The 17,803-nt window shown below is 43.6% G+C and overlaps 1 protein-coding gene across 2 annotated transcripts in view; it reads left to right on the forward strand.

Annotated features, from left to right (window-relative positions):
- Nucleotides 1-17,080, forward strand: part of SHROOM4 (shroom family member 4) — a 262,136-nt gene extending 245,056 nt beyond the window's left edge. For both annotated transcript variants that reach the window (XM_012106690.5, XM_060408309.1), the window contains 5 exons: nt 1,569-2,381; nt 6,814-6,963; nt 7,849-8,029; nt 11,844-12,113; nt 12,987-17,080. In XM_012106690.5, the coding sequence (XP_011962080.1) occupies nt 1,569-2,381; nt 6,814-6,963; nt 7,849-8,029; nt 11,844-12,113; nt 12,987-13,256 (1,684 nt within the window). In that variant the 3' untranslated portion in view covers nt 13,257-17,080. The remainder of the gene's footprint in view (nt 1-1,568; nt 2,382-6,813; nt 6,964-7,848; nt 8,030-11,843; nt 12,114-12,986) is intronic.
- Nucleotides 17,081-17,803: the final 723 nt, after the last annotated feature.

Here is a 17,803-nt window from a genome sequence, read left to right on the forward strand (position 1 = left end):
CCATTCATGTCTTGCATCCACAAATTTAATGCCTTTTCATCTTAACTAAACCCTTCTCATGCACTGTGGCCACAACTTTTGCACTTTGAGGTATGATAGCAGAATGAGCACAATTTTTTTTTTCCTTTTTCATAATTTGACAGATAGAAGATTCATTCTTACCATAGATCTTAGCAACCTCAGCATGTGATTTGTTCCCTTTCTTTATTAGGTCAAGAACTTTCACCTTTTCACTTAAAGGAAGATCTTTATGGTTTCTCTTTGGCAGATCTCAATTGCCAGCATCACTACTCTTGGGCCTTAGGGCCATTATTAAGTAGAATAAGAGTTACTTCTACACAAGCACTGTGATACTGTGACAGTCCATCTGATAACCTAGATAGCTACTAAGTGGCTAATTGGTCTGATCCACTGGACAAAGGGATGATTTACATCCTGGACAGGATGGAGCAGGACAGATAGAGATTTCATCACACTACTCAGAATAGCACACAATTTAAAAGTTTTGAGTTGTTTATTTCGGGAATTTTACATTTACTATTTTTTGGACCATGGTTGAATATAGGTAACTGAAACCATGGAAAGTAAAACAGTGGATAAACGAGGATTGTTGTATCCTTCTTTATTTTGCAAGTTAACAAAAAAAAAATTCTACAGTTAAAAATTCCTGTTGAAAATTCTGTTTGGAATTGCATTAGAAGGGTATATTTAAAGTCCAAAATAGCAGATATTTCTGAATGGCCTGCTTGATGTTTTTTGGCACGAGAACATGGACAGAAAGTATACATGCCAAATTCATGATATAGCTTGCATGTAGAGAGGCAGCAGGGTTATAGAAGTAGGGGGTAAAACAAAGGGGTATTATTTATTTATTTTAAAAATTCACGAGGAATTCCCTGGTGGTCCAGTGGTTAAGACTCTGCCTTCCAATGCAAGGGACATGAGTTTAATCCCTGGTCAGGGAACTGAGATTCCATATGCTGCACTGTATGGTCAAAGCAATAAATAAATAAAATTTAAAAACTAAAAGTCGTGAAACATAGATGGCAATGTATTAAAATATCTTAATTCTGGGCAGTAGGTGGGGATATTTATTATAGCAATCTCTGTATGTTTTAAAACATTTGAAATGTTTCACAGTTAAAACAAAAACAACAAATATAGCAGGATAACTACACAGCACATTCAGTCTGAGTGAGTGAGATAGTGTGTATATCCAGACTTTGGAGCAAGACTCTCCATGTTTAAATCCTAGTTCTGCCACTTACTGCTAATGGCTCTGTGACCCAGAGCAACGACTGGGTTATAATTATAATAGCTACTTCCTAGGCTTGTTGTGAGGATTAAAGAAGTTAAGACATGGAAATCGCTTAAAACCATTTCTGGCACCTAGATGTTAGCTATCAATGTTATATATCATATATTAGTATTACTAATATTATTACATTTACTACCTATATTATATTGTTTTTTTGCCATTTTAAAATTTACATAAATGAGGTTATCTAAAGTTATGGGACCATCTGTAGTGTGCTTGTTTTATCCAGCCTTCATCTGCTGTTTTGCAGGGAAATGGCTCATTCCAAGGCTAGCTTTTCATGGGCAACCCCATTCCATCCTTGCCTTGAGAACCCAGCACTGGACTTGTCAAACTACCGAGCAGTCTCTTCTCTTGACCTCCTTGGAGACTTTGAGCACTCCTCCAAAAAAGCAGAGGAAACCTCCGTTCATGAGGGGGAGAGCTCCCTCGCCTCCATGCCTCGCCCGCTGCGCAGCCGTGCCTTCTCAGAAAGCCACATCACCCTGGATCCTCAGAGCTCCCCGGCCTGGGAGCAGCACAGGAAGGAGCTCTTCAACAAAGTTGATGAGACCCAGCCAGACGCTCTGGGGGCCAGGAAGAAGGCCTTTCCTCCTCCTCGCCCTCCTCCTCCCAACTGGGAGAAATACAGGCTCTTCCGTGCAGCCCAGCAACAGCAACAGCAGCAAAAGCAGCAGCAAGAGGAGGAAGAAGAGGAGGAGGAGGAAGAGGAAGAAGAAGAGGAGGAAGGGGTAGAGGAGGAGGAGGAAGAAGAGGAGGAAGCGGGGGAGGAGGAGGAGCTGCCACCCCAGTATTTCAGTTCAGAAACCACTGGTTCTGGTGCCCTCCATCCTGAGGAGGTTCTGGAGCAGCCCCAGCTTCCAGCCTTTGGCCACCTGGAGGCCCCGAGGCAGGGCTCACAAAGCCTCCCAGCAGAGCCAGAATCCTTTGCTCTGCGATCCAGTGATTTCCTGCCTCCAGTAAGGGGCCACTTGGGATCTCAAGCTGAAAAGGCTCAACCCCCTTGTTATTACGGCATTGGTGGGCTTTGGAGGACATCAGAGCAGGAGACCACTGATTCCAAGTAAGTGCTTATGAAAGATGTTAGGTCCCTGAAGAGGGGGCAGCATGAGTTTGAATTCCACCTCCACCATTTGCCAGCTGTATGACCTTCGACTGGTCAATTAAACTATTCCCAGTCTCATTTTTTCTCACCTGGAAAATGGCCATGATTCTACCTATTTCACATGGTTCTTGTGAGAATGAGGATAATTCACATAAAGGACATAGCCCCATGCTTAGCACATAGTAGGTGCTCAGGAGGTGGCTCAGACAGTAAAGAATCTGCCTGCAATGCAGGAGACCCAGGTTTGATCTCTGTGTCAGGAAGATTCCCCGAAGAAGGGCATGGCTACCCACTCCAGTATTCTTGTGTGGAGAATCCCATGGGGTCACAAAGAGTCAGAGTGACTGACTGAGCGACTAACCCTATCCCTAAATAACACTATTGAGATACTGTATTTATCGTTTCTAGTTTGTCTTTAAGGTACTCATCAGTTTCTGGCCCCTGAAGGAGAAGGCATTAACCCTTTGTTGCCTTTTCCAGAAGCCTGGTTCAAGTCCTCTTCTGCCTTTTCTTTTGCTTGTTCTCTAGAATAAATTGCCAGCTTACAACCTGACTGCCTGGGCTTCTAAACTCTTCCCCTGTGCCCAGTATCAAAGATGTTCCTGGAGTTGACCATTCCTTACAACAGCCAAAGGCATTCTTTTCACCTTCCACTTTATTCATCACCCCACCCTTATTTCCTCTGCCTCTTTCCTCTGAAGCATTTGCTTCAGTGAGCAAATGGTACTACCAAAAGCGGTAGTTGACAGAGTTCGCTGTCTGGGCAGCGAGGCTGAAGCAGGAGTAGTCTGACTGGAGAACTGTTCTCTTCACCGTGCCAGTGCTCAGCAGCATGCCCCACACCGTGTGGTTGTCCTCTGTGCTCCAAAACAAAAGAGCTTTGACTTTCAGTTCTGCCAGTCCTCCTGCAGAGAGCTGCACCCACTCTCTGCTGAGGGGGGATAAGGGGCAGGTGAACCAATACAATATTGTAAAGTAAAAAATAAATAAATAAATAATAATAATAATAATAAAGTGCTTTCCTTAAATAACATTATAGAAGGAACTTGCCTGAGTTTTGTTGCTATTAGAAGTACCTTGTTATCGTGTCTTTTACTGATGGACAAATCCATTAATTGATTATCTGGAGCTGCTGCTGCTAAGTTGTTTCAGTCGTGTCTGACTCCGTGCGACCCCATAGACGGCAGCCCACCAGGCTCCCCCGTCCCTGGGATTCTCCAGGCAAGAACACTGGAGTGGGTTGCCATTTCCTTCTCCAATGCATGAAAGTGAAAACTGAAAGTGAAGTCGCTCAGTCGTGTCCGACTCTTAGCGACCCCATGGACTGCAGCCTACCAGGCTCCTCTGTCCATGGGATTTTGCAGGCAAGAGTACTGGAGTGGGGTGCCATTGCCTTCTCCATATCTGGAGCTAGCTAAGAAGTTTTCCAGCCGCACATGCCACAAGCTCAGCACTTACAGGGCCTGGCTCCCAGACATGGAGATCTCTTATCAGATCTCTAAAGGCTCTTTCTCAAGCTGCCCATCTATCTGAAAGCATTCTTATTGTAATTAGAGAGCATCATGGAGTTTCCATGATCTATAGTGAACTTTGTAGGAGTAAGAAATAAGGTTTTATCATTTTAACCCAATGAGATTTCTAGGTTGTTTATTTATTGCAACAGTAATGTAGCCCAAAGTTAATAATACAACACAGATGGGGTTTTGATCCTGAACCCAAGTTCTAGTATTGACCACTTGATTCTCCATCTCACTGATTATGGTAGAAATTGCAGCTCCTTGAATAGCTAAGGCTACTCTAAAATCGTGTGCTCTAGGTCTTCTAATAGTTTTGTAAGTACCTAATATTCTATGAAACCCCATTCTTTGAAAATACGCAAAAGAAAGCTTTGTGGAAAGTGACTGGATTGTTATCTATCACAGCAAGGAAAAGGTAAGCCAACATAGCACATAATCGACACTTAATATTTTGGAAGAGAGAATGAATACATGAATGAATGAACATGTATTAAGCATATGCTATATGCCAGACGCTGCTTGTCATTTTATATCTATTATTTCATTGAATCCTCCCAATGATCCTATGAGCCTTTATCCTTATTTGACAAATAAGGAAACTAAAGCTGAGTAAAATAAGGGACTGCTTAACACTGAATTACACAGAAAAGACTCAAAGCCAGATCTGACTCTAAAATCTATGCTTCTTTTGCCATTCTGGGCAGCCCCTCTCAGGGAGCTCTGGTTCCTGCAATAGCCAGGCCTTCACTTAGATCTCATGTCTCCTAGAAGGCAATGTGCACCAGAAAGGGAAGTCACTCAGTCGTGTCTGACTCTTTGCGACCCCGTGGACTGTAGCCTACCAGGCTCCTCTGTCCATGGGATTCTCCAGGCAGGAATACTGGAGTGGGTTGCCAATTCCTTAATGTGCACCAGAGGTAGTAGTTAAAGGCCCCAGGCTTACCCCTGCCAGCCTCCTAGTCCTTCCTCTTCTATGTACTTCCATTCACTGTGGCACCTTGTCCAGAGAGAAGGAAATTGCTAGTACTAGGGATTTTATAACTTATTCCACAGATTCGTTTTTTCTTAATGACTGTGAGATGTGAGGGGAAACATTTGCACAAAAGCATGGCTTGTGGTGGCAAAAAATCAATTATATATGCTTCTTTAAATGATGGAGATTTAAGGAACATCATTCCCAACATAGCTAATATTTCATTGCCTGTTCTCTATGTGCCAAGTATTGTTCTAAGCACTTTTGTGTATTGACTGACTTAATCTTCACAACAAACTTATGAAATAGATACCATTAGTCTCCTACATGTTTTTTAGATGAAGAAAGTGAGGCACAGGGATATAAAGTAAGTTGCAGAAGATCGTAAGTAGCCAGAACCCAGATTGTCTGGCTCACTGTGCCCACTGCATCACCCCCAGGAACTCCTCAAGAAGATCCTATTCCAGACCCTCAGAGAGCACAGAGTTCTACCCAGAAGGAAGTACCTTTAAGGTTTTATAAGAGAAAGTAGTACTAAGGGCAAGTAGATGTGTAATATTTTGAATCTAAAATGTAAAAACAAAGACATCCTAATTTCAGCCAAGTTAAACTAGAGTATCTCTATAATCGACATACTCTTTTGTTAAAAAAAAATGTCAGGATACACATAGAAGCAGGTGAGTGGAATTATCGAGTGTTGGTTAAATCCAATAACTGATTCAAGTACAGGTATAGTTTGCTTTATGGACTCTATGCATTTCTTCTCAGTAGTCTGGAGAAGGAATCTGCTTTTCATATCAAAGTTTGTTATCAAAGTCAGATTATGATCTTATAGGTCTCCAATAACCTCTGCCCTATTAATGGAGTGAATGAGGAAAGGAGCCTAGAACATAGTGCCTGATATGATACACTAAAATATAGTACAGGGCCATGTCTGCTAGGGAACTGAGTCACATCCACTTTCAAATTTTTTCTCCAGTTTTATTGATATATAATTGATGTACAGCTGCATCCTTTAAAAAATAAAACTTCTGTGCTTGCTTTCAGTATTTCATAACTCTGAAGCCACACACATGCCCTAAATATTTTTCTTATATAATTCTTTTAGGAATTCCCTAAGTTCATACATTCATATTCCCTCTAGAACATTCTCTCTTCTCTGCTAACATATAATCCAGCCAGAAAATTCCTTACATGCAGGGTTTTATATGATGTCAAGTTGTCCCTTTGGCAGTATAATATAGTGGCTAAAAGCACAGATTCTGGAGTTAGGTCACCTGGGTCTAAATTTTGAATTTGCCATTTACTGTCTGATGACCCCGGGAAAGTCAGTTTACCTCTTAGTGCCTCATGTTCCTTATCTGTAAAATGGTTGTCATGAACATGACATTTTATATCTATATTTACACACACACACACACACACACACACACACACACACACACACATGTTTTAGGACAGCTCCTGGGCATAGTAAACACTATGTGAATATTAGCTAGTAGTAGTCTTTTATCCCTGCTGTTAGCTTAAAAATCTACACATAAAATGAATACCTAGGATGAGGAATATTGGCATGCCTAAATTTCTTTTGTATGATGAATTAGGAGACAACATAGTGTGAATCAGTAAATAGCTGTGGAGCCTTTTACCCATTATTTTTGACCTTTATCTAAGAGCTGCAAATAGCTGCAAAAATGACTAATGCATTTCTCCTATTTTTCCTTTCAAACTGCTAGAGGTTAGTGAAAGGGCAGTGACACAGACAGGTGTGGCTGGGAGGCAGCAAGAACATAGTGGGTATGGGTCTCCCCCTTACATAAACCATAGATGGAATTATTTGCCTTTCCATTACTGAACCCTAACATTGAAGCGTTTCTTTTCATTTCTTTCCTCACATCAGACCAGAAGCTTTGATGGCAGAAGAGTCCAAACCCAAACCAGCATGGAGCCAGAGCTACTTCTTTCCTGAGGAGCAGTTCTCTTTCCTGGGCTGGGGCTCGGAGAAGCAGCACCTCAACACTGCAGGCTTCAGTGAACCCAAGACAACAGGGTTTGCTATTACACTTGTCAAGTCCATGGGCACTGCTTGTTCTGTTCCCATTTCATTCTGCAACCATGGAAGAGGCTGGGGCCATTGGGGATATACCAGAAGTGAAGAGATGTTATCTTTTCTCAGGCCAAAGACCTGCGCCACATCAGGCAGTCTCAGAAGAGCTCACGAGAGATGTTGTACACCATGACAAGTATCTGGCAGGGGTGCTAAACCCAGCCTCCAACATGGTGACAATTGCTGAGGTCCTGGGTGACCTCTTTGCTGTGGGAGAGCTGCGGTGTGTGTGTGTGTGGGGGGTTATTTCCAGCAGGAGTGGCACCACCAAGAAAGAAGAAATGATGAGGGTGTCCAGGAAAGCCATGGGATTCCTTTGTAAGCCAGCAGACTAGATAGACCTGGGGTGGGCTGGCATCCAGGATGGGTAGGAGGGAGGCCAACAGTCTTAAAGGATGAATAGCTAAGGTCTCAGACATGTTCTTACCATGTAGCCCCTTCCTAGGGATCCATATATTGAGACCATGAACCAAGGAGAATCATTGATGATCAGAAACCCAGAACTTGAGGAGACTATTTTTTTCTGGATTTTAGTAGGGTATTAATGATGAAACCCATTGATCTCTAAAGTGAAGTCTCACTAGCTGTGGAAGTCAGGGATGTAGAAATAGCCTTCTCATTTCTTCAAGTTGACCTTAACTTGGTTTCTGGAAAGAGCCTTCATATGGCCTGTTTATGTTTGAACAGGCCCTCCTAGTCCATTATTTCCTTATTTTACAACTCCTTGGTGAACCTGGGTCCCATTTTACAAATGGAGAAATAAAGAAGCAGGAAGGTCAGCAGATTCTCAACAGAGGTACTCAAATGTTCATTTTTTTGTTTCCACAGACAAGATTTTCAGCACTTCTCACCTCCTCAGGGGCCCCCAGGGATCCCTACCTCTTACTCAGCTTATTACAATATTTCTGTGGCCAAAGCAGAGCTGTTGAACAAGTTGAAAGACCAGCCTGAGATGTTAGAGATTGGCCTAGGAGAGGAGGAAATTGACCACGAACTGGCTCAAAAAAAGGTGACGTTTTTGGCATGCCTTAGAAGTTTTCAGCATTTGCTTAAGTGTGGCCAGAGGTTGACCTGCCTTCTACCTTCTCCAGAATATCTTGGTGCATTCCTATATCTTCAGTATAGAAATCAAATAGCCTCTCTGGGTTTCTCACAAATGCAGCTCCAGTCTCTCTTTGATCTAGTCAATAGCAGTAATAATAATATAGTAACCATCATCATCATCATCACCACAGTGTTGCTCGAATCCTAAAAACAACTCTACAAGGTAGGCATTACTGTGTTCTTTTCACCAGTTGAGAGGACCAGTTCTACCCAAGGTTACAGACTAAGGGTAAATCCAGGACTTGAAGTCAGTGCTCTCTGACTTTCTACCCTGAAATAAGCAAGCCTTGTTAAATAACTTGTTATCCAAGGCACATCCGAATTTTTCCTAGTGAGCTCTAACCAGTGGCAGCAATTGATTGTATTCTCTGTAACTTTCTAGAGGAGAGAACAGACTGACCAAGAAAGAAAAGAAAAAAAATTATAGGCCAGTCAACTTTAATATTTATTTGCAAGTATAATCAATTATCTCTTAAAAATACTAGACTAGATAAATGGAGATGATGTTGTTGTTCTGAAGCCTCCCCTTTCTTCCTCTAAGTACCCCTAGCGTGGGTTTCTAATCAAATTCCTGGAATCACTTTGCCCTCCCTGCACTTACCCCTTTTATTTCATAAGCAAACAGGGTTTCCATGGCAACCTCAAAGGCCCAATTTACTACTTGGTAGACATCTGAGCTCAATGTAAATTGCTCTTCTGCCCATATTTATTATTAAGGACACGACCTGTACAAAAGCTCAAGGCCATTTGCGAGAGACCCCCACCACTTTCCAATCTGAAGCAAAGGGTCAGGGGAAGAATAGAAGGCATGGTAGAATCAAAGTTTTATTGATTCAGATGCCTGCTTCCTTGGATTCCATGTTTCCTGAGCATGACAGGGCTCCTCCTGGCTTAGCCAGGACCTTTTTATTAGGAGCAAACCTAATAAATGTCTGATGAGGAGAAGGGAGAAATGATCAGAAATGGCAAAGCACAGAACAGCAGATAGTGAACTGAAGTGATTGTGGGTGGGCTAGGACAGTTTTTTGTCTCTGAAGAACATAGGTGAGGAAGGTCACCAATCTGCAGTATCCCAGAACAGTCACTCAGCTCGAGCTGGTCTGTGATGACTCCACAGCTCTATCCACTACACTTTCCCTAGAGTTGAAGTTCAGGTTGCAAAGCCTGAGTGCTGAGAAACAAAGAGCTGTGTCCACTTTCATCCCTCCAGGTCTATGGAACCTAAGAGCTGGGGTTAGGTAGGTGATTTTCCAAGTTGATCATTTGGCCCCCAGCCTTCCCTTGTCCTTGGCATTGAGTTTGTTTGGGGAAAGCAGAGGGTGTGGATATAACTGAGAGCCTCTTGGCATCCAATTGTGTTGCCTGATTCATATCATTGATCCTTAATTCCCAGTGGGTTTTGGAATTTTCCCTAAATGTCTACCTGTTACATTTTACATTAAGGTAATGGTGATCTCCTGACTTTTGACTGCTTCTGAAATATGACAACTGGCCCAGACCTAGAGCAGGCTCTCTTGTCCTTTGTCACTTTGGACATCTCTAAATAAATGACTAGAAAGGAATATGCTCTAGATAACTACAGGCCTATGGTCTGAGAGCTCCTAGCCAGGAAGAGTACACTGAAGCATATTTCCTATATATAAGACAATATTCTAAGCATGTAGCATGTATTAATTATGTTATATATTTCATTCACATAACAACACTATGAGTTAGTAATACTGTTACTCCATCTTTTAGATGGTAAAATTGAGGCACATAGAAGTTGAGTAATTTGCTCAAGTTCACACCACTATTTTGTGTCAGAGCTGGAGTTGAAACCCATGTAGTCTGGCATCAGAGTCCTTGCCATTAACTATAATGTGATACTGACTACAAAGGCTGAGGGCAACCTGGGACAGGTCTATTCTTGCAGTGTCCTTGCAGCTAGACAGGTATCCCTTAGCTCAGAGTGCCTGGTGATTGTGGTGGCAGTTGTAGCAGCAGTAGCAGTAGTAGTAGTAGTAACAGCATCAATAAATATGTATCGAGCACTTAATGTACCAGGCACGATACTAAGTATTTTACTTCTATGATCTCATCTAACCCTTACAACAGTGGAGGGTTGGGGGCAGGAGACATACTTCTCCAATTTATAGATGAGAAAACATAAGTCGTAGTAGGATTGGCTATCTTGTCCAAGGTCACGCAGTTTGGAGGAGGTGGAATTGAAAACCAGATATCTCTTAACTCCAGAACACCACTCTACCATACTACCTTCCCATAAGTGCAATTCCACAACTGGTTACACCTATGTGAAGTGAAGTCACTCAATCGTGTCTGACTCTTTGTGACCCGGTGGACTGTAGCCCACTCAGGCTCCTCTGTCCATGGGATTCTCCAGGCAAGAATACTGCAGTGGGTTGCCATTTCCTTCTCCAGGGGATCTTCCCAACCAAGGGATCGAACCTGGGTCTCCTGCATTGCAGGCAGACGCTTTATCCTGTGAGCCACCAGGGAAGACAAATCAGAAGACACATATAGTGCTTCCCTTGAGAAACTTAGCCAGTAGTAGGAGAGGGATCAGATGCACACACAGGAAACAGAAAGTCAACAACTTCAAATTACACTCTCAAGTGCTCTCATTTCCAAAGACTGAAGAGTTTAGAAAAGAAAAAGATAATTGAGAGAGGAGTTATGGGGACAGGAGCTTCCAGTAGGGAGAGTGGGTCAAAGCTGGGCTCTAAAGAAAGAATGGGAATAGCCAAAGTAAAGGAAGAGATAAAGAGTTGGCAGAATTTCATAAGCAAATCAGGAACATAAGAGTGATTGTTGTGAACACAGTGTGAGGAGCTAATCCTCAGAGGTTCTGAGGAGTGAGATTAGAATGATAGGGTGAGGCCAGGCTGAATAATAATAGCAGCTGCTTTTATTGAGTACTCAGTCTGTGCTAAGCCTTTGGCATGCATTATCTCACTGAACCCTTATTACCATTCAGTGAAATAGGTACTGCAGTTACCCCCATACTACAGATAAAATAAACCTCCATGAAGTAATTCACCTAAGGACTTCCCTGGCAGCCCAGTGGTTAGGACTCCATGCTTCCATTTCAGGGGGCACAAGTTTGATCCTTGGTCAAGGAACTAAGCTCCTGCATGCTGTGTGGTATAGCCAAAAAGAGAGAGAGAAAGAAAGGAAGGAAGAAAGAAATGCATCTAAGGTCACATAGCTAGGAAGTGGCAGAGCTAGCAGTCAAACTTAGTCATTATAACTCCAGTCTTAACCAAAAGGCCTCAGAAGTCAAGCTGAGTGGGGGAGGATCTAGCACAGTGCCATCAACATCAGAGCTACTAAAATGGAGTGAAGGAGAATTAAGGAAGCACAGGGAAATACTTGATGGCAGTGCTTTTCCAACCTATGCTCTCCTAGACATCCCTTTTTATATTTAATAAACAGCAAGTATTTAGTGAACTACACTTGGCAGATGAGAATTAGCCAGTGGGTACCACTCATCTAACACCAAGAAGTTTGGTGGTGACAGAGATTCCTAGCAGATCTGAAGGGATGGAGGAAAGGCACCCATCCAGAAAACTGAAATTGCTCATGACTCTCAGGTTTCCTTCATTTCCAGTGACGAGGGTAGAGCCCACCATCTGTGACTTGAATCTCAAAACAGATGTTCCAGGCACAGATCTGTTTCTGTCAGTCCCCATTCTCATCCTTTGCTTTATTTCTCCTAGGTACAGCTTATTGAAAGCATTGGCAGAAAACTTTCTGTCCTGCGGGAGGCCCAGCGAGGACTGCTGGAAGACATCGCTGCCAATTCTGCCCTTGGGGAGGAGGTGGAGGCCAACCTAAAAGCCCTCTGCAAATCCAATGAGTTTGAAAAATACCGTTTATTTATCGGGGACCTGGACAAAGTAGTCAACCTGTTGCTGTCACTCTCTGGTCGGCTGGCACGAGTGGAGAATGCTCTCAACAGCATTGATTCAGAAGCCAACCAGGAGAAGGTAGGGTTGAGGTCTCCAGGGTATGGATGAAAGGAAGTGCCATCTGCTTCTTCCCAGGACTCCTCCTTTCAGATCTGGCTAGTCTGGGAAGCAGTAGACCATAGTGTGAAGAATATAGGCACTCGCTTTTAAGTGGAAATTCTGGCTGTGTGATTGTGGGCAAAGTTACCTAACCTCATCTTGTCTCCATCTCTTCAAAAGTAGGATGACCCTACTACCTACCTCATGAGGTTCTGAGACTTAAATTAGGTAATCTATGTTAATAATTTAAAACAGAGCCTAGAACAAGGTAAATACTGAATCAGTGCTAGCTGCCAGTGATAGTAATAATAGTATCAAGTAGTTGAGATTAGGAGGCTGTCCATTTCATAGGTTGGAGCATTCTGTGTACATTCCTAAACCCAAACTGCATTACCTCTTCCTGTCCACGTGGTTTTTAGATCCAAATTTGAATCCACAGTAAAAGGCACATAGGCTTTTGCATACACACATGGATATATCCTGTCACACTCACAAACTATGTTGAAAACCATCATCACAGTGATGGTTTTTCACCAGATAGAACATGTGCCAGCTGACTTTGTCAGAGCCTTTCTCCACCCCAACCCCAATGGTGGTCCACAGAGTAAAAACAGTTTATAGAGATGAAAAGCAGAGATCACACATCCCCCTGTCCAGAACTGCTGTTGTGTTTATTTTCTCCTTGCTACAGAAAGGGAAGGCTTTTGCATGAAGGTGGACTTCAGGGCAGGAAATCTAGACCTGATGACTGAGCAGAGGGGCTAGTGGGTTTGTGGGAGCATCCTTGGTAGAGTACTGCATTGATCAGATAACTGGATTGGGATGGCCCTTATTGGTCTTCTGCTTTCCCAGTTGGTGCTGATAGAGAAGAAGCAGCAGCTGACAGGGCAGTTGGCAGACGCCAAGGAGCTGAAGGAGCATGTGGACCGCCGGGAGAAGTTGGTGTTTGGCATGGTCTCCCGCTACCTGCCTCAGGACCAGCTCCAAGATTACCAGCACTTTGTGAAGATGAAATCTGCTCTCATCATTGAACAGCGAGAGCTGGAAGAGAAGATCAAGCTCGGGGAAGAACAGCTCAAATGTCTCAGGGAGAGCCTGCTCCTGGGGCCCAGTAATTTCTAATTTCTACCAGCAGACTGCCTACACCATCCCTGCCCCACCACAGAGGGAAGTGCTTTCAGTCCTTGTTAGCAGTTTATTAGCAAAGTAGATAGCAGTTAGTTAGCAGTTTGTTCCATATTCTCTCATTGCCCCTTAACCTAGTGGTGTTCCCAACCAGCTAAGAAGGCCTGGGGAGGCCCCAAGCTTCTACCTGAGAAAGAGCAGAAGCAAGAAGTAGGAGCTGAAGCCAAGTGTGATCATACAACCACACTCTTCTTCTCAGGTTGCACTGCCAAATACTCACCCCACAACAGAACCAACAAAGTGCCTTCATTCTTCTTTGTACTAGGATACCAGGAGCATCCTGCACTCACCACCCACCCAGACTTTGAAGGCTCAGAGAGCAGTTGCCCATGCAGCTCCACTCTGTCCCAAGGCTTGTGGCCCAGACATTTCCCAGGGAGATCTGACTGTCTTGAGGACTTTATCTACTACCAGCTTTAGGGTTTCACTGCAGCTTTGCAGTAGGAAGCACAGACGTATAGATGACATTTAATAGAACGTGAGCAATAGTTGAGAATCCCCAGGTACCCTGCTAGAAGGACTATGCTTAAACAAGCTGGCTCCACTCCCACCTTCTGCAGCATCTAACTGAGGGGTAGGAGGCCTATTTTTAGCCCTGGCTAGTGTGGCCCTCCCCTTGTACTAAGGCTTTGACTTACCACTTCAGGTTTCATCTTGCCTTTTCATTACTGGGGGTTCCAAGTGCCTATCCTAAAGGCTTCACACTATGGGGAATAGCTCTACTAAAGCTATCTTCTCGATACATGTTTTATTATTGGGGGAGAGGGGATTGTTATATTTTAAATGGCCTTTCAATTTTATTTATTTTTATGTCATTATTTTTTTTTCTTTTTTAAACTAATAAGGTAAGAGGGGAGTTGGAGAGGGGGAAGTTAGCTGAGAAAGAAAGTATTTTCTGCAGATCAGCCTGAATCCACCATCACTAGGTAAGTGGGCACCAAGGCCTTGAATTCTTCCCACCATAGCTGACAAGAGTCTGAGGGAGGAGTTCTCACTTCTAACTCAGAGCTGTGGCCTGGTCCTATATTTCCCTTGAAGTCTGGATGACCATGAGCTTAGAGTTCCCCAATAGGCTTCAATTTTTTCTTGCTTACTTTTTCTTGAAACCAAAGAAAGGGACAAAGTTTCACTCATTTCTCTGCCATTTCCAAGCTGAGGAAGGCGTAGAGGTGAGCTCAGGAAGAGCTCTTCTATCTGTTGTTTTCTTAGCCTATGGCCTGGCTCAAGGAAGCGAAGTTCGTTGATAGCTGGAAGCTCCAGCCAGGGCCAAACCCTCAGAACAAGTTATAATCAAGGATCTTAGGCACAAAAATAATGAATGCTGCTCCTATGGTGAAGGTCGTATCACCAGTAGCCAGTTTCTGTCCTGGAAATGCCCCCAGGTGAGTGATGGCAGGAAAGGAATTGTGACCAAACTCTGCCCTGTTATCCAACTCAGTTACCTGTTCCTCATTAACTGGGGCCCATGCTTGATATTGTACAATGCTGCTCAGACAGCCCAGGTGTCGCTTCTAGTTACTGCTGAGTTCCTCTGGGTCCTTGGAGGTTAACTGTAGCAGCAGAGGTGCCTCATTCAACCAAAGAATTTGCCAAGGAACTCTGCTGCTGCTACAAATACTGGTTGCTAGCTTCTGTTTCCTCTTCATTGTATTTGGAAACAATGGAAGAATCCTTGCCAGCAAGGTGTCCTGGGGGAGGGGGGGACCTGAAGTACACTGTTGCTGTCAGAACCACTGTTAAAATATCAACCTGCCATTCTCCCATCAAGTGGAGGATTATACTTTATTCAGGATGGCTGATGGCTTATGAAAAGGCTAGGTTTATCTAAGCCAAGGTTGAGGAATATGGGGGAGTACTTTAAGTAGAGGCTGTGATGGCCATCTTTTTTCTTTTTAACAGGCTCTTAGACAAAGAGTGAGCAGGTTGAGATGTCCTACAACTGGGGCAATGAAGCCAATGTAGCCCATTATTCTAAGTTTTTTTTTTTTTTTTTTTTTTTAGCCAGAACAACTTTTTGGGAATAGAGCCCAGGGAAGAGTGGCCACTAACATGGACACCATGACGATGGTCTGGGCTTTCGTAGTCAGCTTTAGAATGCTGTGTGCTGTGCCTAGTCGTGTCTGACTCTGTGCGACCCCATGGGCTGTAGCCCACCAGGCTCCTCTGTCCCTGGGATTTCCCAGGCAAGAATACTGGAGTAGGTTGCCATTTCCTTCTCCACAGCATTAGAATGATTGTACCTTAAATGTACCTTAAGTATATCAGACTAAAGTGGTGTTGGAGAAGACTCTTGAGAGTCCCTTGGACTTTAAGGAGATCCAACCAGTCCATCCTAAAGGAAATCAGCCCTGAATATTCATTGGAAGGGCTGATGCTGAAGCTGAAACTCCAATATTTTGGCCACCTGATGTGAAGAACTAACTCATTTGAAAAGACCCTGATGCTGGGAAAGATTGAAGGCAGGAGGAGAAGGGGACAGAGGATGAGATGGTTGGATGGCATCACCGACTCAATGGACATGAGTTTGAGTAAACTCTGGGAGTTGGTGATGGACAGGGAGGCCTGGCGTGCTGCAGTCCATGGGTCACAAAGAGTCGGACACGACTGAGTGACTGAACTGAACTGAAAAAGTACCATTGACTCTGGTTGTTTGTGTCCCTTATCCCACCTCCAATTATTCTAAAATTGGAATCAGAGCAGAAGAATGCTTTCTTCACACAGAGAGTCAATTTCCAAAGCACTTAATAAAAGAATCCCCAAACCGTATTGAACAGTGAAGCTTGGCAGACAAAGGTAAACTACCAGACAGGCACAGATGCTCCACACTGCTGAGATGTGGCAGGCTCATTGTGGTGATAGCACTACAAAGTTGCCAGTATTTATTGAGATGCAATGTCTCTTGCCTGTTCTCATTTCTTGGGCTCAGGCCTCGACCTGCCAGGAAGTAGCAGTTTGGAAGGCAGGGACTTCTCTAAAGACAGAGTTATTGGTCTTGACTTCTGCCTTCTCCTTTCAAATACCCATATGGGCCACAGTGGATAATGGGTAAGTACAGTGGTTGAAATATAGAGAGGAATCAATGTAAGGAGCTCTGGGTAATTGAGTCTCCTTGAGTCCTACCAGCTGCAGACTCAGCCAGGGTGGAGCAGTAAATACTCAAGGGGAACCCAAGAGAAAGGACAGAGACACTGAAAATAAAGCCCCAGAAAGGGAGAGAAAGAGACTGGAAGCTGAGGAACAGAGAGGGCGAAAAGATGAAAAGCCACTTTCAAGAGCCAGATTCAGATTCTGTTCTCCATTTCACCTGATGTGCCAAAAAGCTGCCAAGGGGCACCAGAGCCTCAGCCTTAACCCCAGTCTCCTGAAAGGTGCTCTTCTGCCAGTAGCAGGCCCCAAATGGAGGAAGCTAGGCACACTTCTGGACTACTTCCTCCTGTCTAGGGCTTGGTGTCTCCCACCGTTTTTGCCAAAGGAGTTGTCTATGCCGGTAATATTTCTGTAACAGCGTATTATATTCTTTGCAGATTAGTAGGTCTTTAGAGGGGGGTGGGGCAGGGGCAATTTCTGTAGAAAAAGAACAAGTGTTTGTTGTACAACTGTTGGGGGGGGGCATCTATCCCACGTGAAGCTATTATTTTTCTGAATCTTATTGTTTCTGCATTTGTGTCCTCCACCAATCCCTTCTTGGCTGACATTGATAATGCCTGCCAGATTGTCATCAAGGGTCATGCTTAAATAAAAGGTGCTAAGGACAAAAAAAATAATTCTCATGTGTTTTGACTAAGGTAATGGAAATTCCCTAGTATTCTGCTGAAAAGTTTGGAAAGGAATTTGGTCACCTATCCATAGTCCTTCATAGATAACCATATGATCAGAGCCTTACCCACAGCCCTAAACCCTTACCCTGGCCCCTCAGGGATAGCACTGATACTTCATCATTTGTTATCCCCAGTACAATAATTGAAAATTCATAGAGAGTCAACAATAGGCATGATCTCAAGTGTAGACTGCAGCAGTATACAGAGTCCAGTTCTGGAGTCGATCCTGATCAGAGATGAGCCAATTTGTAGACCTCCTCCAGTCCTGAATTCTGTCTACTAGTATCATCTGACTTCTACCTGATAATTTGGTCTCATACCTTTACTCTTAGTTGCTGATCAGTTCTCCAAGATAACCTCAAAATTCAGACCCAAATGCACTCCAGGCAGGTCCTGTGACCCTGAAAAGCTTACTTGCACCCCCTCCCATCCGTATATTATTCATATCCCAACTGATCTCATCCTACTCTAGATAGCCAGTGCAGTGGAGTGGAAAGAGCCCAGTTTGGGCATTAGAATAAACTGTGTTCTAATCCTGATTTTGCCACTTCTTCTATGAATCTGGCTTATTTGCTCAGCTTCTGAGTCCATTTTCTTATCTATAAAATGGAAACAGTAATATGTATCTTACAGGACTCCTGTGGCTTAAAAATAAGAAATGATAGC

This window comes from Ovis aries, chromosome X (genome assembly GCF_016772045.2).
Source record: "Ovis aries strain OAR_USU_Benz2616 breed Rambouillet chromosome X, ARS-UI_Ramb_v3.0, whole genome shotgun sequence".
NCBI lineage: Eukaryota > Metazoa > Chordata > Mammalia > Artiodactyla > Bovidae > Ovis > Ovis aries.